This window comes from Erpetoichthys calabaricus, chromosome 6, assembly GCF_900747795.2.
Source record: "Erpetoichthys calabaricus chromosome 6, fErpCal1.3, whole genome shotgun sequence".
NCBI lineage: Eukaryota > Metazoa > Chordata > Cladistia > Polypteriformes > Polypteridae > Erpetoichthys > Erpetoichthys calabaricus.
The window spans coordinates 198,039,314-198,061,252 of record NC_041399.2 but is presented as its reverse complement, the minus strand read 5'-3'; the positions used below and the strand labels follow the sequence as shown (position 1 = coordinate 198,061,252).

At 41.6% G+C, this 21,939-nt stretch overlaps 2 protein-coding genes across 2 annotated transcripts in view; both read left to right on the top strand.

Annotated features, from left to right (window-relative positions):
* LOC114653992 (alanine aminotransferase 2-like) overlaps positions 1 to 21,939 on the top strand; it is a 493,749-nt gene that overhangs the window by 326,262 nt on the left and 145,548 nt on the right. The gene's annotated exons all lie outside the window — the stretch shown is intronic.
* The window catches only part of LOC114653783 (latent-transforming growth factor beta-binding protein 4-like), an 86,555-nt gene continuing 71,928 nt past the window's right edge, over positions 7,313 to 21,939 (top strand). Inside the window, exons 1-4 of the mRNA XM_028804292.2 lie at positions 7,313 to 7,547; positions 11,435 to 11,589; positions 14,998 to 15,064; positions 18,787 to 18,930. Of these exons, the coding sequence (XP_028660125.2) occupies positions 11,446 to 11,589; positions 14,998 to 15,064; positions 18,787 to 18,930 (355 nt within the window). The 5' untranslated portion in view covers positions 7,313 to 7,547; positions 11,435 to 11,445. The remainder of the gene's footprint in view (positions 7,548 to 11,434; positions 11,590 to 14,997; positions 15,065 to 18,786; positions 18,931 to 21,939) is intronic.

Below are 21,939 nucleotides of genomic sequence, written 5' to 3'. Positions count from 1 at the left end.
ACTGCTTGCTTTGCTCGCCCACCCCCATGTTTGGTTTACCGGATATACAATTTAAAGAGATTGTTATTTTCATGGGAATTGTTACATATACATTATTTTCACTTTTACTTTAAAAACGTTTGTAAAAACAATACTTGTCTTTTATTTCCGGCCCCGGGCGTGGTTCAATCTCTTTTTCACAGGACGTATAACGCTGCTCGCGTTGTGAAGGAGGGTGCGGCTGAACGCACGCTAAGGATATGCCGTCGGATCATCTGCTGTCTTTCTGCTGCTGGCTAGCTGCCTGTTCTGCTTGTCACATGTCGTTGTATTAAGAGCTGGGAGCACATGATGCTTGTCTGCCAAATGCAATCCAACAACTGCTTGGTTAGATGTCTGCGGACTTGTGTTAAATGATGGCTCACTGCCTTGTCTTGCGTAACGTTGTAAAAACAATACTTGTCCTCTTTCTTGCAGGACGTATAACGCTGCTGCCCGTCGATCATTTTAAAACCTGTACTGCTGCTCGCATTGTGATCGCTTCTCCGTGATCATAAATATACACCTGACCGAATTGTGTTTTCTTTGAAATTAAACTTGTCGTTGCTTTAACTGTTGCTTCTCATAGCGTATGTTCCATTATTGTGTAAATCTACGTTTTGTGCATTGAATGATGCAAAGGCGAAAAGATTTTACTTTCTGCTCTTTTCCTTTTATTTCTGACATTGCTTTGTCCTGCTATTTTTTCAATTACACCTGGTCCTGATGATTAATTTCCTTTTGTTTGCACTAATGCGATCTTTTAGTCGTCGACGTTTCATTTATAACATATTGTCCTTTATACGCTTTATATGCACTGAGACCCCTGGATCTGTGTGTGCTGTGTGCCTTTTACACTACTTATTTTTTTGCTGGCCGTGCTCTCATATTGCTTGTAAGTAGGGTGAGTCCTGCAAGAATCTCATGTTCTATATCCCTGCGAGACACTCCGTGGCCATTCTCTTTCGTCTCGCGGGTCTTTTATTTGTCTTCCGTGATCTTAACGTGAAGAACGTGTATCGTCTCCTAATCATTCCCTCCCACAGGATTTTTTTTTATAATATATATATATATATATATATATATATATATATATATATATATATATATATATATATATATATTTATATATATACACAGTATGTAAAATCCAACGTCTGTCTGTCTGTCTGCTTTTCATGAGAAAACTTCTTAACGAATTTAGATTGGGTTTTCTCTATAATTTGCTTGAACATTCGAGTTGATTTTGCGACTTCTCTCATTGCGCTAAGTGCATGCATGCAGGAGCGATTTATTTGCGCGAATCCGAGAGACTGGCTGTGGGCCGAGGGGAGGGGGGGGGGGGAGTGGTCAGGGCCCTCCTCACTCACGTGCCAGCCTCTGTTCTAGTCACTATACCTCTCGCCACGTGTTGCAGCGTTCCTTGCCTCCGCTTAGCTAGCGATACCTCTTTGTTCAAAAGACTTTATCATCTACAGATTGTTAAGGAGTAACGTTTGACATTTTTTAAAGAAAGAGATCAGAGCTACGTGTGTTTTAGAGTGTCGCTGCTGATTGCCAGAGATATCACGACTACGTGGGGGACGCTCTCCTGTCAGAGCTGAACACGATCAGATAAAGTGCCAGCATTTGAGTTCGGAGCGTACCTACCTTCCGCTTGGCCAATATTACATCTTTTTAATTTTTTTAATTGATTTTATAAAGTGTGTCCTGTTTCACTACTACGTGGATGGAGCTGTGGGGGACGGCTAGTACTGTATATGCAAGAAACACTCATGCTTTTATCAGTATAAGTGTCTGATGAGTAAACTTAAGGCCTGAGGATTCAAAATGTCTCTAAATCAATGCTGGTAGTGATAAGAGAGAAAAGTGACTGTGCATAATCAGTGAGGTCATCAAATATACTGTGTGTCTGTCTAAGGCTGCAAAGTATTTGGAGGGGCAGATAAAGTAGAATCAGCTAAACTGTTACTGAGGCACTTGAACAGCATACAGGCCTGGGCCTGGTTTTTGGCAGATGAAATTTAATGCAAGGAAAAGTAGAAGTATTACACATAAGAAGTAGAAATGTTAGATTTGAATACACACTGAACTGTAAAAATACCATTCTTGAGAAGGACCTAGGAGTCTTAGCACCTTTCAACATTATCACTATCTACATCCTGACAGTGTACAGGAGCAGTCAAGAAGGCAAATAGGATGTTAGGTCACATAGCATGATCTGTCTCCATATTACTTAATGTGGTCTCCATATTAAATAAAAGACACAGCAATGCTAGACAAAGTCCAGAGGAGAGCGACAAAGTGGATTCTGAGACTGAGAAGTATAAGCCATGAGGACACACTGAAAGAGCAATTCAGAGTTTAAGAAGGGACATGACTGAAGTGTTTAAAATTATGAAGAGAATTAAAGTAGCACGGTGGATCCCAGCTGTTACTTTAAAATCCATTTTTAACAAGAACACAGGGACACATTGGGAAACATATTATAAGGGCAGATTCGACACAAATGTTTTCTTCATGCAGAGAACAACAGTCAGTCATATGGAAGAAACTACTATGTGGTGTGGCAGCAAGTAGGACTTTAGGGACCTTCACATCTCACTTCATGTTATTGTGGACAATTAAGGTGAAGGATGTTGGGCTGAGAGCGGCACGGTGGCGCAGTGGTCTCGCAGTAAGGAGACCTGGATTCGCTTTCCGGGTCCTCCCTGCGTGGAGTTTGCATGTTCTCCCCGTGTCTGCGTGGGTTTCCTCTCACAGTCCAAAGACATGCAGGTTAGGAGGATTGGCGATTCTAAATTGGCCCGGGTGTGTTTGTGTGTGTCCTGCAGTGGGTTGGCACCCTGCCCGGGATTGGTTCCTGCCTTGTGCCCTGTGTTGGCTGGGATTGGCTCCAGCAGACCCCCGTGACCCTGTGTTCGGATTCAGCGGGTTGGAACATGGATGGATGTTGGGCTGAATGTCCTGTTTTCATTACAGTTGTTCTAATGTTTTATACAGTGGATTCAGAAAGTATTCAGAACCCTTCAAGTTTTTTTACATTTTGCCTTTTTTCACTTCCACTTTATGTCCTTAAGGGAAGACAAGTATATATTCGTTCACCTCCCACACAGGCTTTGCTGACATTGGCTTATGTTGTTCCAGGATGTTATGTAGTCAGTGTGTTTGCACTATAGAAGTTGGTGATCACTGCAGTGGGTTGGCACCCTGTCCAGGATTGGTTCCTGCCTTGTGCCCAGTGTTGGCTGGGATTGGCTCCAGCAGACCCCCGTGAACCTGTGTTCAGATTCAGCGGGTTGGAAAATGGATGGGGGCGGCATGGTGGCGCAGTGGGTAGCGCTGCTGCCTCGCAGTTAGGAGACCTGGGTTCGCTTCTCGGGTCCTCCCTACGTGGAGTTTGCATGTTCTCCCTGTGTCTGCGTGGGTTTCCTCCGGGCGCACCGGTTTCCTCCCACAGTCCAAAGACATGCAGGTTAGGTGGATTGGCGATTCTAAATTGGCCCTAGTGTGTGCTTGGTGTGTGGCTGTGTTTGTGTGTGTCCTGCGGTGGGTTGGCACCCTGCCCAGGATTGGTTCCCTGCCTTGTGCCCTGTGTTGGCTGGGATTGGCTCCAGCAGACCCCTGTGACCCTGTGTTTGGATTCAGCGGGTTGGATAATGGATGGATGGAAAATGGATGGATGGATGGAAGTTGGTGATCAAAGATGGAGGCCTCTGGATTGTCCAGAGACTTCCTGACGAAAGTTGAGGTGTGTTTTGCCCACTTCAGGTCATCTGTGATAGTAACTCCGAGATATTTAAAGCTGCTGGCTTCCTCCACAGTATTATTTCTTATGTATAGTAACAAGGAGTGTGATCTGCCTCCTTCTTCCTCAAGTTTATGACTGGCACCCTGGATTTTAAAACAGGGGGAGATTATTATCTTGACTCTACCGTATCAAAAGTTAATGGTCTTTTATAAGGCCACCTCATTATTGTTGCTGCTCAGGCCTACGATGGTGGTGCAATCAGCAAGTTTAATGATGGAACTGTAGCTGTGTTTTTATTCAGAATGACAGTACGGCACATGTGCCATGTTAAACACATTACTAAGTGTAATGTAAACTATTTAAATATTTACACAACTACTGTGGTTAAAAATCATGTTGAGAAAGTAATGATGTGGTTTAGGTGTGAACCCTCTAAATGCAATTTAAATAATGTGTTTCTGCCTTCAAGCTTGAAAGTTTACCTGAAAGTCCACATGATGCAGTGTAGCGGTTTGCTTTGGCACTCATGATATGTCACCCTGCAAGGCCTTCTTTTTCCAGTTAATAAATACTTCAGAATGATAACTTTTTCTTACTAAGCAAGGTAGTTAAAAGTTAATTTGCACATCTATTTCAAGTACAATCAACCATTCTGCGATAGTTAATTCAAAGGTTGCTCATATCATTCTTTTTCCAAACTGTGGTCATTTCTAGACACTGGCACAAGGATCATAACAACAAGAACAACATTTATTTTTATAGCACATTTTCATACAAATGATGTAGCTCAAAGTGCTTTACATAATGAAGAAAGAGAAAAAAGACAAAATAAATAAGAAAATAGAATTCAGGAACACTAATTAACATAGACCCCGTGACCCTGTGTTCGGATTCAGTGGGTTGGAAAATGGATGGATGGATAATTAACATAGAGTAAAAGTAAGGTCTGATGGCCAGGAGGACAGAAAAAAAAAAAAAAAAAAAACTCCAGACAGCTGGAGAAATAAATAAAATCTGCAGGGGTTCCAAGGCCACAAGACCACCCAGCCCCCTCTAGGCATTCTACTTAAAATAAATTTACCTCAATCAGTCCTCATGATATTCAGGGTTCTCATGGAAGAACTTGATGATGATGGTTATGTGGACTTCTGACCTTTAATCCATCATTTTAGGGACATCACTGTGCTTTGATCAGGTGGTGGGGGCGTAGATCACCACCACAGAAAACCAGAAAAAGAACAGAAGAGAAAGTAGGGATTAGTACGGATTATGGAGCCACCAGGAATGATAATGATAATTAAATGCACATACAGAGTATCAGGATTAAACTAAAATGAAGCTATGAGAAAGCCATGTTAAAATAATGAATTTTTAGCAGTTTTTTAAAGTGCTCCACTGTATCAGCCTGGCGAATTTCTATCGGTCAGCTATTCCAGATTTTAGGTGCATAACAGCAGTAGGCCGCCTCACCACTTCTTTTAAGTTTAGCTCTTGGAATTCTAAACAGACCCTCTCTCTTGAGGATGACATGGGCTATAAGGGTTAATTATATATCTTGTGAGTGCCACACAAAATAGTGCTTCCTTATATTAACTTTGTGTGCAAGTATTAATGATAAAATATTGTTTTTTCCAGGGCTGTGGAGTCAGAGACAATTTTGGGTATCTGAAGTCGGCAAACATGTACCAACTCCGCCTCCTAATAAATTAAAATTGTAATGAAAAAAATACAGCAAGTTCAAATGTCCCATTTCACCAACAATAGTCATAATTAAGTACTTCTCTGATGTAAGAATAAAGCCCAGTGCATAGTTGTGTTACTACTAGTGTGAGGTTCAGCTGAGAATGTGTTTAACAAGTTCATTTGAGTGTAAACAAGTGTATGTGAATTTCCCCTTGGGATTAATAAAGTATCTATCTATCTATCTATCTATCTATCTATCTATCTATCTATCTATCTATCTATCTGTCTGTCTGTCTGTCTGTCTGTCTGTCTGTCTGTCTGTCTGTCTGTCTGTCTGTCTGTCTGTCTGTCTATCTATCTATCTATCTATCTATCTATCTATCTATCTATCTAATGATGTAGGTGTAAGTGTGTGCTATGGCCTGATGTGTGTTCAGGGGTTCTTGTCTTTTGTTTAAACTGGCCAATACAGTAGAAAGTCAGCTTCCTAGCCAGTAGTTTTGTTGTTAAATGACGTTTATGTTGCCTTCCTTCAATCAACATGGAAAATACATTAGCATATTAAATCAGGCCCGGTCTTAGGTATTATGGGGCCCTAGGCGAAAGGGGGGTCCAGGGGCCCCCTGAGGGGGGCGGAGCCCCCCTGGAAGCTCTGTGAAATGCGTGAAAATTAGACCAAGGAGTTGATCTGGGGCCCCCCGGACACCGGGGCCCTAGGCGGTCGCCTACTTCGCCTATGCCTAAGGCCGGGCCTGATTGGGACAAATAATGCTGTAGTATATTTAAGTATATATGACAATTGCTCACTCGGACAATTTGTTTTGGGGGCCCCCAAGAAGGCGGGGGCCCAAAGCTATAGCTTGTGTAGCTTATACGTAAATCCTGCACTGTAGTAAATACAGAGGCGTCATAGTCGGGGAGTCGGAGTCGGAGTCAGAACTACCGGAATCTAAGGAGTCGGAGTCGAAGGATTTATCTACCGACTCCACAGCCCTGTTTTTTTTTCTATGAACGAGTGCGTCTTTCTTTAAAATATATTCAGAATTTTCTGTGTTTTTCTTGCCTTTGGATTTTCTTTACCCAGACATAAACTTTCTTTATACTTCATCGGAATGTCCATCATGCCATCTGTTTTGCTCCAGCTTTATAGCTAGCGCATCCTGGGAAGAACTCCAGACGGGACGCCTGTCCATCGCATGTCGCAGTCATTCACCTAGACACTCACAGCGGACCAAGTTTAAAATCATCAGCTGCTTTTATTTGGAATGGTTGAAGTATACGCAAACAGATGTTACATCCAATATGTCCACGTTGTATCGCTAGGGGATTCCAGTATTTTTTGCTTATGCAATAAATGATCTAGCAGCTCGCTACTTTGAGGCAGTAAAAAAGCAGCTCAGTGTCTTGAATATGGTAAGGAAAAAGAGAGAACAGAAAAATGTTAGAATCACTTTTTGGAAAAACACTAAAAACAAAAGCATTTGAGCAGGGCCGGATTTTCCTATAGGCTAACTAGGCTTCAGCCTAGGGCCTCAAGATCAAGAGGGGCCTACATTCAAATTGTTAGCAAAATTTTATTATCTCTCATGTAATTTACAAACTTAAAAATGGAAGGTGAAAGGGCCTCATAAGTGGAATAGCCTAGGGCCTCTTTTCATATAAATCCGGCCCTGCATTTGAGAAAGTAAGAAACGATATGACATTAACAAGTGATAAATTACCAATTTTAACAAATACTTAAACTTCACGTTATAATTTGTGAGATTTTTTAACGGTGTTCCTTTTTAAATACATTAATTCCAAGACCCTTTCTTTTTTAACGTTTGCTTGCAGTATTTTGTGCATTTAATATGTGACAGTTGTCTTCTGAAACCGACGAATGACACGATCGGCATTCACAGGATATGGCTGTGGTCCATTTCCAAAGGAATCCAGGAATGTTGTCCGGGAGAGAACACCTCCCCGACGCGATCCTCGTCACGTGATCCGGGATAACAGAAAGGATTTGAAGTTGGCGACCGACAGCGAGGGAGAGTTCGCGCAGCTGAGAGATCGACGAGACTCCTGACTTTTCGATCGACCGGTGTTTTGGGAGGTAAGGCTTTGTACCTGTTTTGGCTGCAGAATTTTCGCTTTGCTACAGGGAGTTCGTATATCTCGCGGAGATAATTACATCTAGATATATTCTGAAGAAACTTTCTTTGCAAAATGCATTTTTTTCTAAACTGGTACGTTGTAGTTATTGCACAGAGGAGACATGAAAAAGTCAGTGGTTTTGTTTCTATTGATACAGTATGTCACTCTTTTTTATACCAACACCAAGTTTACATTACATTACTGCTGTTGCTACTCCTGCATATTTATCAAAGGACTTAATTTATCATTTATCACTGAATTCCGATGACTTGATTTCTTAAGGCTTTTGATATACACCATATACATTTTTGAATTATCAGTATGTACGTATAGCCATACAGTTGCATCCAGTTCAGAGTGTTGAGAAGCTGAAGACTATTTTTGCAGCACTTGGGCACAAGTAAACCTGGACAAGGCTCCAGCCGATCTGGGCCCCTTCACCCACTCACCCGCACCAGGACAACATGAAATCACCAAATAATCAAATCTGCATGTCTTTAGGGATGTGGGAGGAAAACCAGAAAACGCAGGACAAATAAAACAGAAACAGGAAGGACGCAGAAACATCACAGGGGCAACAACCAGATGCAGCATTTGAATCTGGGATGTCCAATATATAAATAATTTAATATAAAAAAATGTGAAGCTTGTATGCTTCACTTCAGGTTTTACGTATGGAGTTATATTAGACGGTTACTGCAACTGGGCTGTTTCCTTTTGCAAAAAGAGTGTGCCTTTGGTGCTGGCACTGCTGTAGCTTTTTACACCGTTCTGTCTTCTGATATATTATGTTGTAAATTGGTACTGTGGCTTGTAGGTAGCATGCGTTTTCTGCCTTTCATTGAGAAAATTGCAAGTTTTATTCCTATCATTTACAGCTTCTGTGCTATTCTCACTGAATACACATTTGTCCTTTCCTAATGAATGTGTCATCCACTGTACCCTATATGTTTCTAAGTATTCCAGCATATTGTATTGTTCTTTTTGAATAAAAATATTATGGACTGTTTGTGAATCCCTCTGAGATAGTGATTCACGCTATGAAATGTTAGACAGATACATGTAAAAAGCACTATTTAATAGACAGATTGATGTAAAAGGCACTATAAGATAGATAGATAGATATGAAAGGCACTATATGGTAGATAGATAGATAGATAGATAGATAGATAGATAGATAGATAGATAGATAGATATGAAAGGCACTATATGATAGATAGATAGATATGAAAGGCACTATATGATAGATAGATAGATAGATAGATAGATAGATAGATAGATAGATAGATAGATAGATAGATAGATAGATAGATAGATAGATAGATAGATATGAAAGGCACTATATGGTAGATAGATAGATAGATAGATATGAAAGGCACTATATGGTAGGTAGGTAGATAGATAGATAGATAGATAGATAGATAGATAGATAGATAGATAGATAGATAGATAGATAGATAGATAGATAGATAGATAGATAGATGGGAAACTCACTATATAATAGATAGATAAATAGATAGACTTTACTCTGCCAAACATAAATAAGATACTGTGATTGATCTGTTCCTTATAATTTTTGGAAAATTCTTGAAAATGAAGTAATTTTGTTGGATAATTTAATGAACTGGAGATGTAACAGATCGAGGAATGGAATCAACCATTTTTGCCACTTGCTGGTGAGTGTCCCTAAAAAAGGACCTTTTGGCTTCTTCAGCGGCTGTTTATACCATGTCGCTCAGATCTTTAGCAGCGACATCCTCTCCCAGCTGCTTTGTCCCTTTGTCTGCTCATACACATCGCCCACCTCTGATTTAATAAAGACTTTAATAAATAGTATGGGTAAAAGCTAAAGCAAAAAGAGAGTCTTTCAGGTGAGATTTAAAAGTAACCGAATTTGGTGCTCAGCTAATATAAAAAACTAGGCTGTTCCAAAGGTTGGGGGCAGCTAGTGAAAAAGCACAGTCCCCTGTAAGCTTAAGTCTAGATCTCAACATGACCAATAACCTCTGGTCAGAGGACCTCAGTGACCATGAAGGATAATAAGGGTGTAAGAGATCAGTAAGATAAACGGGGACTAAACCATTCAGGGACTTATAAACAAACATTGAAATTTTAAATATGATCCTGTATCGAAGAGGAAGCCAGTGAAGAGAACATCCATCCATCCATCCATTTTCCAACCCGCTGAATCCGAACACAGGGTCACGGGGGTCTGCTGGAGCCAATCCCAGCCAACACAGGGCACAAGGCAGGGAACCAATCCTGGGCAGGGTGCCAACCCACCGCAGGACACACACAAACACACCCACACACCAAGCACACACTAGGGCCAATTTAGAATCGCCAATCCACCTAACCTGCATGTCTTTGGACTGTGGGAGGAAACCGGAGCGCCCAGAGGAAACCCACGCAGACACGGGGAGAACATGCAAACTCCACACAGGGAGGACCCGGGAAGCGAACCTGGGTCCCCAGGTCACCCAACTGTGAGGCAGCAGCGCTACCCACTGCGCCACCGTGCCGCCCGTGAAGAGAACATCCATATTTTAATGCCTTCCAGACATTCCAATAAAAGTCTAAGAGAATTTGATTTGGTGTATTTCAGTGGAAGATATAATTGTGTATCATCTACATAACAATGAAAAGACATATTGGTTTTTTTTTAAATGGATCGTAAGGGCAACATGGACAGTGAAAAAAGAGCAGGCCCCATAATAGATCCTTGAGGGACCCCACAGGTGAGAGGGGCCAAAGGAGAGGTGAGATTGCCCAGGCTGACCGAAAAGCTTCTGTCTGTGAGGTATGACCTGAACCACCCAAAGCAGTTCCTTGAACACCCACAGACTGCTCATGATGGGCAATAAGGATACCATGATGAACTGTATCAAATGCTGCAGTTAGATCTAAAAGCAACAGGACAGCAATTTCCCAAGAGTCACTTATTAACAAGAGATTGTTTAGAACCCTTAAAAGTGGAGACTCTGTGATCTTACCCATGACCTTGTATTGGAATATGCAGATGTGTAAAATGCTTATATTAATTCATATGTTGAGATTCCTGTAGTCAATTCTTAACAAGCATTAGTAGATAATGGAAAATCCTATAGTTGTCACTCACAAGATTTAAGTTCTCACAAACTCTACCAGGCTCCGATACATTTCTGTACCTAATTCTAAGCACTATGAACAATTATAAGTGTTTTAATTGTGAAGTTTTGGTTGTTGTGCAGTTTTAGCCTCCATATTACAAAAAAAAAAAAGACATAGTAGTGCTAGACAAAGTCCAGAGAAGAGCGACTACGCTGGGACTAAAAGGTTTGAGCCACGAGGACGGACTGAAGGAGATGAACCTTTTCAGTTTAAGCAAATGGAGATTAAGAGTTGACATGACTAAAGTGTTTAAAATTCTGAACAGAATCAGAACAGTAGATTGAATGTTTTAAATTAAGAACTTCAAACAAGAAGAGGGTACACATGGAAACTGTTTAATGTTAGAATGTTTATCTTTCAAAGACTTGGAATAAATTACCAAGTAGTGTTGTAGGGAGAGCTGTTTTGGGACTTTTGAAACTCACCTTGATGATATTTAAGAAAAATTAGACAAATAGAATTGGCAAGCTTTACTGGACCGAAGGGCCTGGTCTCATCAAAATCATTCTAGTTGTGTAATGTTCTACGATGCTTTGACAACATGTTTCAAAGTTTTGTTACATTTGCATGCTGTTAAGTGTTTGCCAATTCAGTCTCCTACTGTTGATGCAGATTTTTTTTCACATGGTAAGGTAGTATTGCCCATCACAGTGGTGCACAATATCACTCCTTTCAACTCTGGTGTGTTTTCCACAGACATATTCAAGATGGCCAGTGACAGTGGAATCCTGCTGCTGGTGTGGGTTTTGCTGCTGTCAACATTGTCTGTCCACATGGAGACCCTGAACCCCTCTCTAGCCAGCTACAATGAGGTTCTGAAACATGGAGACCTGGAGCCCAGCAAAACTGGTGTAAGCAGAAGCCAGCATAGCAATTTCTTTTTAGCCATTTGTTTTGACTTCTTTTTGTTTTTTAACTAGGGGGCTTTGCCCCATGTTCATTTTGCTCACCCCCCCCCCCAACCCCTGCCTGCGCTACACGCCATTGTGAAGAAGGGGGCTGAATGCACCCCAAGGAGATGCGGTCGCTCCTCCAAAACCCCTCTTAAACGGTGATACAATGGGAAACACATACAGATTTTTTTTTACCTCCTCCTCTTTGCTTGATCAGCTGCTGTCTTGCTGCTGCCGTGCCGTGTGATCTGTATCTCATGCGGTGCTTCAAACGTTTAAAAGCCTGTACAGCAGCTGTCTTTTTGTCTCACTGCCTTTTCTCTCTTCTCCCCCAGACATCCTCAAACACTATTCAATCTCTTTTCGCTGTTCCGTTATTTCACTGAATAATATTTTCCATTTGTTTGTGCTAATACGATCTTTACTATCATTTTTTTGAGACTTTCGAATTTTCGTTCTTCCATTATATCTAACATGCTCTGCATGTGTATCGTGCCAACGATTTTGAATTCTTTACGATGTTCTACTTTGTCGTCTACTCTTTGTCTTTTTCTGGCCCCGGACCGGGTGGTTAAATCTCTTGGGACAAAGTCTCGTTTCGTGGGATGTGAAAGTATCTTTCTGAGAAGGTCACATCTCGTCTCCCTGAACAGATCTTATCTTGTCCCAAGTTTTTTTTATATAATAGAGAGATAAGCCATTTTGTGATTGTGTTGGAAACATTAAGTGTGATCCAAAATGCACCTCTTTATGTGTAATAGACAAACGCCCCTTAACACATTGTATAGCAAATGCATCCAGAATAATGCCAAGAAGGCTAAAATATAGAAAATATTCTATTCATTAAATAGCTAAACACAAGGCAGGAACAAACAATGGGATAGCATTACTTTACTATCATAGCAACATATCCAATTAGAACAACCTCAGACAGGCCAAAACAGAAAATGTTGGATTCATTAAATAACTTAGTACAAGGAATAATAGGACAAGAATATAAAACAAATACCATGAGGTGTGTTGCATATTATACCAGACATTCCACACAGAATAATGGTGGAGGCCAACATATAGAAAATACCTGATTAATTAAATTATTACTCTAAAGTACCCAAAAAAACAAAAGAAAAACAACGAGTGAGGCATTATAATGGTGTATTGCCAGAAACTTTTGTTGATGCTCTTCTCCTGAATACTTCGTTAGCTAATAATTGTCCTCAAAATGCTGGTGTGTCATAGAGAGGATGTGCCACATTGTTCATTAGGGCCATCAGTTTTGCCTTCATTCTCCTCTCCTTTATTACCTCCAACAGGTCCACAGTGCATCTCATAACTGAGCCTGCCTTCCTAATCAGTTTGTTGGCCTCTCTTAAAGTGATGTTACCAGCCTAGCACACTACAACTTACAAAAAATCACATTGGCCATCACACAGTTGTGGAACATGTAAAGCAGGGGTGTCAAACTCCAGGCCTGGATGGCCGCAGTGGCTGCAGGTTTTCATTCTAACCCTTTTCTTAATCAGTGACCAGTTTTCACTGCTAATTAACTCCTTTCCCTTTCATTTTAATAGCCCTGTTTTTAAGGATTCAGTCCTCTGAATTTATTCTTTTCTTCATTAAGTGGCAGCCAAACAGAAATGAGACGTGAGACGAGCCAACAGATGACCAGCTAAACTGAAATTTCAAACTCCAACCAATTTCACTCCAACCAATCTCTTAATGAGAAGCTGATTCTTGCTGTTAATTAAACTCATTATTTAATGCCATGGCCTGTTGCTGCTCTCATTCTGCCACAGCTGACATTTCCAAAACGGTTGATTTTTTTTTTCTAAGAACACTGTCAAAATGTTTTGGTGACCTGAGAGTTCAACCTTACAGAGACCATCACCTTTCTTTTCAGAAATTGTGTGATTGGCACAGCTGGTCATGTGGCGGCTTGTTTTGTGTCTCATTATTGTTTAGCTGCTAGTTAAAGAAAAAGAGACAACTAAGGGGCCTGAGTCATGTTAATTAAAACTAAGACAAAAGAAGTTAATTAGCAGCAAAAACTGGTCACTAATGAAGAAGATGAAAATCTGCAGCCACTACAGCCCACCAGGACTGGAGTTTGACACCCATGATGTAAAGGATGTCACTAGCCACATTAAAGGAGCACAGTCTCCTAAAAAAAAGGCCTTCTCCACCTTTCTTGTATCGTTTTTATGTATTATTCGGAGAACATCACTATTCGTATTACTAAAGCTCACTTTAGACATTAAAGGATTCTTTATCATCTGAATCAAGCAAAAAGGAGCCCAAAATGAATTAGGTATAAAATATTTGTTTATTTTTCATAACTTTTATGGACAGAATTTCTAGGCGCAGCCAGGGTGTTGAGGGGGTCCGGTTTGGTGGGCTCAGGATTGGGTCACTGCTTTTTGCAGATGATGTTGTCCTGTTTGCTTCATCAGGCTGTGATCTTCAGCTCTCTCTGGATCGGTTCGCAGCTGAGTGTGAAGCGGCTGGGATGAGAATCAGCACCTCCAAATCCGAGACCATGGTCCTCAACCGGAAAAGGGTGGAGTGCCCTCTCAGGGTTGGTAGCGAGATCCTGCCCCAAGTGGAGGAGTTCAAGTATCTCGGGGTCTTGTTCACGAGTGAGGGAAGAATGGAGCGTGAGATCGACAGGCGGATCGGTGCGGCATCCGCAGTAATGCGGGCGTTGCATCGGTCTGTCGTGGTGAAAAAGGAGCTGAGCCGCAAGGCGAAGCTCTCTATTTACCAGTCGATCTATGTTCCTACCCTCACCTATGGTCATGAGCTATGTGTAGTGACCGAAAGAACGAGATCGCGAATACAAGCGGCTGAAATGAGTTTCCTCCGCAGGGTGTCTGGGCTTTCCCTTAAAGATAGGGTGAGAAGCTCAGTCATCCGGGAGGGGCTCAGAGTAGAGCCGCTGCTCCTCTGCATCGAGAGGAGTCAGATGAGGTGGCTCGGGCATCTGATCAGGATGCCTCCTGGACGCCTCCCTGGTGAGGTGTTCCAGGCACGTCCAACCGGGAGGAGGCCCCGGGGAAGACCCAGGACACGCTGGAGGGACTATGTCTCTCGACTGGCCTGGGAACGCCTTGGGATTCTCCCGGAAGAGCTAGAAGAAGTGGCCGGGGAGAGGGAAGTCTGGGCATCTCTGCTCAAGCTGCTGCCACCGCGACCCGAGCTCGGATAAGCGGGAGACAATGGATGGATGGATGGATGGATGGAATATTTGTTTAATTGTTTGCTGGAATTTCCAACAGACTCACACTCAATAAATGCTTGTATGTGTCAAAATATATTGTTTTCTGATTGCAACTTCAGATTATCTCTCATCGTCTCTTTTTTCCCCAGAGCTTGGATCATACAATAGACAACATAATTCAAGGTCAAATATCACCAGAGGAAGACACAACTGCAGGTACGTGTCATGTCTGTGTCGGCAATAACCTGTCCCAGTGTTGCACAATGGAGCTTCACACATCCTAGCAATAGTGACAATCAGTCAGATCAGTGCAACTCTTTCAAAGCATTGTTGGCCTCTGAAATTCAACGAGCTCGTAGCTTTCTGGCAACAGGACACTGTTTCTGTTTTACTTTCAGATTGTTCAAAGCCAGATAATTTAATCAAATTAAGCTATAATTAAATTTCATATTTAACTGTGTGATATTTACACCATTTACATTTGTCTGATGCCTTTATCAAGGATGACTTACAATATTTAAGATATAATTGGTTACATTTTAATGACATGATCAATTTTAGTGGCTACTGACATTAAGGAAGCTTTGATTTTATTTTCTTCAGTAGCAGTGTGCTGTTATTTCCCTTATAATCTTGTTTTAATTCATCTTCTACATATTAAATAATTGTATAAAACACAATGGATAAAATGATCATGTATTGGAAAATCTTGCATTTTATTGTGTTTCTTTGAAATACATTTTTATTTGCCTTATAAAGCAGCTTGTGACTGACACCGGAAGCACGTGAAAATAAACAAAATAGTTTTATTTTATCTTCAGCCGTGGGGGCACGTCTTTCCTGTGTCCCACAGGCCCTACACAGTCCCCAAAACCACACCAAACGAAAAATACCCAAAGCCACACTTTTCTTCTTCCTCCACTCCTTCCAGGCAGCTTTGTCCTCCTCCTCCCAACTCTGACACCCTGAGTAGTGGCCGCAGGCTCCTTTTATAGCCCACCCGGAAGTGCTCCAGGTGGTAATTGGCCTAATTAGGCTGTATTACAGCCCACACGGGCTCAGGAAGCTGTGCAGCTCCCCCTATGTTCCACAATAGTGGCCCTGATGTTCAAGTTCAAGTTCAAGTTCAAGCACTTTATTGTCATTGTGTAACACAACGAAATTACTTTTTGTGACAGCCCCGAGGTGCATTTAAAGAAAAGTCAAATAATTCCAAATATGTCATATACAGTGTTAAGTGATCAAGTAACCAGAGCAAATTATTATTATTTCTCAAAGTACAGCAGCGTAAATTGTTATTGCACCTGTTAATGAATAGTACATTACATATTCTAAAGTGGGCGACATGGTGGTGCAGTGGGTAGCGCTGCTACCTCGCAGTTGGGAGACCTGAGGACCCGGGTTCGCTTCCCAGGCCCTCCCTGTGTGGAGTTTGCATGTTCTCCCCGTGTCTGCGTGGGTTTCCTCCCACAGTCCAAAGACATGCTGGTTAGGTGGATTGGCGATTCTAAATTGGCCCGTTTGTGTGTGTCCTGCCTGGGATTGGTTCCTGCCTTGTGCCCTGTGTTGGCTGGGATTGGCTCCAGCAGACCCCCGTGACCCTGTATTCGGATTCAGCGGGTTGGAAAATGGATGGATGGATGGATATTCTACAGTATATTGTATTACATTAGTATATTGCACATTACCGATATAGTTTATTGTACATGTTCAATTAAAAATGATCTCAGACTGAGGAGATTCAGAGTTAAGAAAGTTTATGGCAGATGGGAAAAAGCTCTTTTTTAGTCTGTTTGTGCGTACACGGATTGACCGAAAGCGTCTGCCTGACGGGAGGAGCTCAAACAAAGAATTTCCAAGGTGAGTTTTGTCCTTGAGAATGTTTTTGGCCCTTCTCACACAGCGAGTCTTATACGAGAGTTCGAGTGATGGCAGTTCAGTCCCTATAATGGCCTCTGCTGTTTTTACGACCCGCTGCAGGGCAACCCAGGGGGGCTGCCACCAAGTGTTCCGAGGGATGTAGTGTGCATCCCATTGCTGCTCCCCCAGATCCAGTGTCAAAGGGGCATCCCGGCCGGCCATGAGTCCTGGCCATCCGTCACACAATTTACTGTGTAAAGGGTGCTATCTATATAAAATAATGTTTTATGGATTGATTCATTGGAAAACTTACTTGTCATTTCTAATTCAGTCAGTATCACTTTATGCATAAGGCAATAATTAAAGGCAACCATTGTTATGGAAAAAGTCAGATATCAGATTCTCTTTATCCCCAGTTCACTTCCACAATAGAGCACAGAGGCTTCCAGGACTCCAGGAAGTACATAAGACATTTTATTAACAGAGAAGTCTATGGAACATACCACGTAGGATATTAGGACTGTACTGAAATCATGGATATGCTAATAATTCTTTGTTCAGACACAGCTTTTATAGTTATGAATATACAAGAGCATCTTTAGCATGTAGCTCATGGCATGGAAATCTTTAGGTGAGCATATTTACTTGAAAAGTAAAGTAGTACGATCTAAATTTAATAATGGAGTATATTTATGGTGCTGAGACTCAAGGTCAGAGGCTGCCTCTTAGAGAAGAGTTTGCATGCTTTAATCTGTCAGTATAAAGTGTTTTTGTTATATTGGTAATCTTATGGCTTCCCTTATAAAGGATAAGTTAAACACAGTTGCATCTCATAGAACAATGTTTGCTTATTTAACAAAGCTAGAAAAATTCTGTAAGCCTAAGAGTCCATGTTGCTAAAGTGCTGTAAAAAGAGTAGCTTGAGTTCGTGCCACTCGGGGCGGGGTGGTGCTTTAATTTGCTGCCCTCCAACATATCTGAATATGTTAACCTATCCATCCATCCATTTTCCAACCCGCTGAATCCGAACACAGGGTCACGGGGGTCTGCTGGAGCCAATCCCAGCCAACACAGGGCACAAGGCAGGGAACCAATCCTGGGCAGGGTGCCAACCCACCGCAGGACACACACAAACACACCCACACACCAAGCACACACTAGGGCCAATTTAGAATAACCAATCCACCTAACCTGCATGTCTTTGGACTGTGGGAGGAAACCCACGCAGACACGGGGAGAACATGCAAACTCCATGCAGGGAGGACCCGGGAAGCGAACCCGGGTCTCCTAACTGCGAGGCAGCAGTGCTACCACTGCGCCACCGTGCCACCCATGTTAACCTATTTAAATAGAAAATTAAAATGACATATAGAGAAAAATTAAGATAATTTTGCATAGATTTATTCATATATGGAGACACACCAATTATTTTTCACATATAATTATTTATAAGCATCAACTAGACAAGAATATAGTATAGACGCACTGATAGACCGTGTTCTAATCATTAGTTTAATATAATTATGCTGCAAAAAGCAGAGCTGGTGCGGTGTACAAGTGATAGGTGGGGATGTTTTCTGCGCAGAACAAGAACGCATTCAGATTGATAATGAAACGAAATTATAAATTGTAAATTAGTTGTTTATCTTCCTAGAAATTATTATTGGCGTAATGTTTATGTTTATTTTTGTGATTCCCGCATAAATTTCAACTGCTGTGTCTGATGCCGTCACAGAAGGACGGTTTGAAAATTATTTTTGAAGCCTTTGTGGATACAAATCTGAGAATTTTACTTTTTTCATTCATGAGTGATATTTTTCCGAACCCTGCTGCTTACACACAAATTGAACTGAGCCCTTTGACCAATAATGCTGCCCTCAAAAATGTGCCACCCGCCCCTAGCTACACCACTGTCACCAACACCAGGGTGTTGGATTTTCACCAATACACTACAGGTGTCTAGGCTGACTTTATTTAAATCACAGTCCTTGGCTCTCACATTGTAGGAAGCCATGGAAGGTCATGGATGCAGAAGACAAGAGCATATAATAAAATTTGTATCACTGTTTCAGTGACAGCACCCAGCAAGCCCTGCCTTGGAAATCAGATTGTGCTTGATACAACATCTGAATGTGGCTGTCCCCAGGACCTGATCCTACAAGAAGGAAACTGTACCTGTCACCCTGGCTTTGTGCTTCAGGGAACACTGCTTCTGTGCCAAGGTAAGCTACCTCAGAACTGGGGGAGCCGTCAAATGCCGCAGTCAAAGCCAGTAAACTAATCATATCATTTGTCTAAAGTAGTGCTTGATGTGCCATGGAAATAATAGTGTAGTGGACCTGGGTCTGAACCTGAGAGGGACAAGCTCCACAGGCGGTCAAGACCTGTCTGAGGAGAACAGTATTACCTGGAGAATCTGGCATAAAAGCAGCTTTGTAATAGATATGTTGCAGACACAGCACTTAGATCACTTCAAAAGCGTCTATTGGCTGCTAGAGACCATCTGTCTGGATGTGTGGTCACCAGTGACTCTCACAGGACTGGTAGATAGTGGGCATACAAGTTGCCTTTGAGGCACAGAGATGTGGGCTAAGGGACAAAGCAGCTGGGAGATGCTAGCAAAGTGCTCACTAAGTGCCATGTCTGGGAACGCTGCTATCAGTGTTACTATTTTACAGGCTTCTCCGGTAGTCCTGTCCCTTTGGGCAGTTGACCACATGTATGAGATATATTGTGTCTGTGGTTAGTAGAATACAGGTGTGCCTTGGGATGTTTATGGTTACAAATAGTGTGCCACCATATACAGGTGCTGGTCATAAAATTAGAATATCATGACAAAGTCGATTTATTTCAGTAATTCCATTCAAAAAGTGAAACTTGTATATTAGATTTATTCATTACACACAGACTGATGTATTTCAAATGTTTATTTCTTTTAATGTTGATGATTATAAGTGACAACTAATGAAAGTCCCAAATTCAGTATCTCGGAAAATTAGAATATCAATTAAGACCAATGCAAAAAAGGATTTTTAGAAATGTTGGCCAACTGAAAGGTATGAACATGAAAAGTATGAGCATGAACAGCACTCAATATTTAGTTGGGGCTCCTTTGGCCTGGATTACTGCAGCAATGCGGCGTGGCATGGAGTCCACCAGTCTGTGGCACTGCTCAGGTGTTATGAGAGCCCATGTTGCTCTGATAGTGGCCTTCAGCTCTTCTGAATTGTTGGGTCTGGCGTATTGCATCTTCCTCTTCACAATACCCCATAGATTTTCTATGGGGTTAAGGTCAGGCGAGTTTGCTGGCCAATCAAGAACAGGGATACCGTGGCCCTTAAACCAGGTACTGGTAGCTTTGGCACTGTGTGCAGGTGCCAGGTCCTGTTGGAAAATGAAATCTGCATCTCCATAAAGTTCGTCAGCAGCAGGAAGCATGAAGTGCTCTAAAACTTCCTGGTAGATGGCTGTGTTGACCTTGGACCTCAGAAAACACAATGGACCAACACCAGCAGATGACATGGCATCCCAAACCATCACTGACTGTGGAAACTTTACACTGGACCTCACGCAACGTGGATTCTGTGCCTCTCCTCTCTTCCTCCAGACTCTGGAACCTTGATTTCCAAAGGAAATGCAAAATTTACTTTCATCAGAGAACATAACTTTGGACCACTCAGCAGCAGTCCAGTCCTTTTTGTCTTTAGCCCAGGCGAGAGGCTTCTGACACTGTCTCTTGTTCAAGAGTGGCTTGACACAAGGAATGCGACAGCTGAAACCCATGTCTTGCATACGTCTGTGCGTGGTGGTTCTTGAAGCACTGACTCCAGCTGCAGTCCACTCTTTGTGAATCTCCCCCACATTTTTGAATGGCTTTTGTTTCACAATCCTCTCCAGGGTGCGGTTATCCCTATTGCTTGTACACTTTTTTCTACCACATCTTGTCCTTCCCTTCGCCTCTCTATTAATGTGCTTGGACACAGAGCTCTGTGAACAGCCAGCCTCTTTAGCAATGACCTTTTGTGTCTTGCCCTCCTTGTGCAAGGTGTCAATGGTCGTCTTTTGGACAACTGTCAAGTCAGCAGTCTTCCTCATGATTGTGTAGCCTACAGAACTCGACTGAGAGACCATTTAAAGGCTTTTGCAGGTGTTTTGAGTTAATTAGCTGATCAGAGTGTGGCACCAGGTGTCTTCAATATTGAACCTTTTCACAATATTCTAATTTTCCGAGATACTGAATTTGGGACTTTCATTAGTTGTCAGTTATAATCATCAACATTAAAAGAAATAAACATTTGAAATACATCAGTCTGTGTGTAATGAATGAATCTAATATACAAGTTTCACTTTTTGAATGGAATTACTGAAATAAATCAACTTTGTCATGATATTCTAATTTTATGACCAGCACCTGTAAAACATGTTGGGAAACACTGGTCTAAAGCAAATTACACCACAAAATGGTTGTCAGGACTCATTCACTAATTCATTTTCCACAAAAGTAAGAACAAAAATCACACAAGATCAGTAGTCATGTTGATGATGTAATTATTTCCGACTTCCAGCAGACATCCCCTAATAACCCAGGAGTACGTCCTTAACCCCAGTGTTAGCTTTACACAGAAAGGGCTTACACGTTTAGAAAGATGACTAAAAGAGGAAACGTAAACAAGCAAAAAGTTTAAAAAACAAATATGATCCTATCCATCGCATGTCAGTACCCGAATCTAAACCTAAGAAGCATAGCAAAAGAAATCAAAGCGAAATTCAGGAACTGGAAAATCTTAATGGCATAACTAATATAGGAACGAGAAAAGGTTTTTATTTAATGTCCACAAACTCAGATAGTAACACATCTGACACAGTGATGATTGAGTATGAGGCTTTTTTTGAGTTCCATGTGAGCTCTGCAATCACAATATACTTTAGACCAGTAAGGGCTCACTGTATGATAACGTGCAGTAAATACACTTGACTTATAGAATTCATCCTCTTTCTCTGTACGTTTAGCATTCATTTGCTCAGAGGTTGATGCGCTTGCTGCTTCCTGAGCAGCTCTTCTTTTCTCCACCCTAGAGGCCTGCTTCTTCTCTTCTTTCGTCGACATCTTTTCGCATTAAAACTGATTAAGTCAGTGTTTGGGTTGCAAAAAAATTTTCTTTAATTTTTCACTTAAGCTGGCACTTAAGTGTTCAATCTGCCTCAAGAATGATTTAAGATATGAAGAGGTA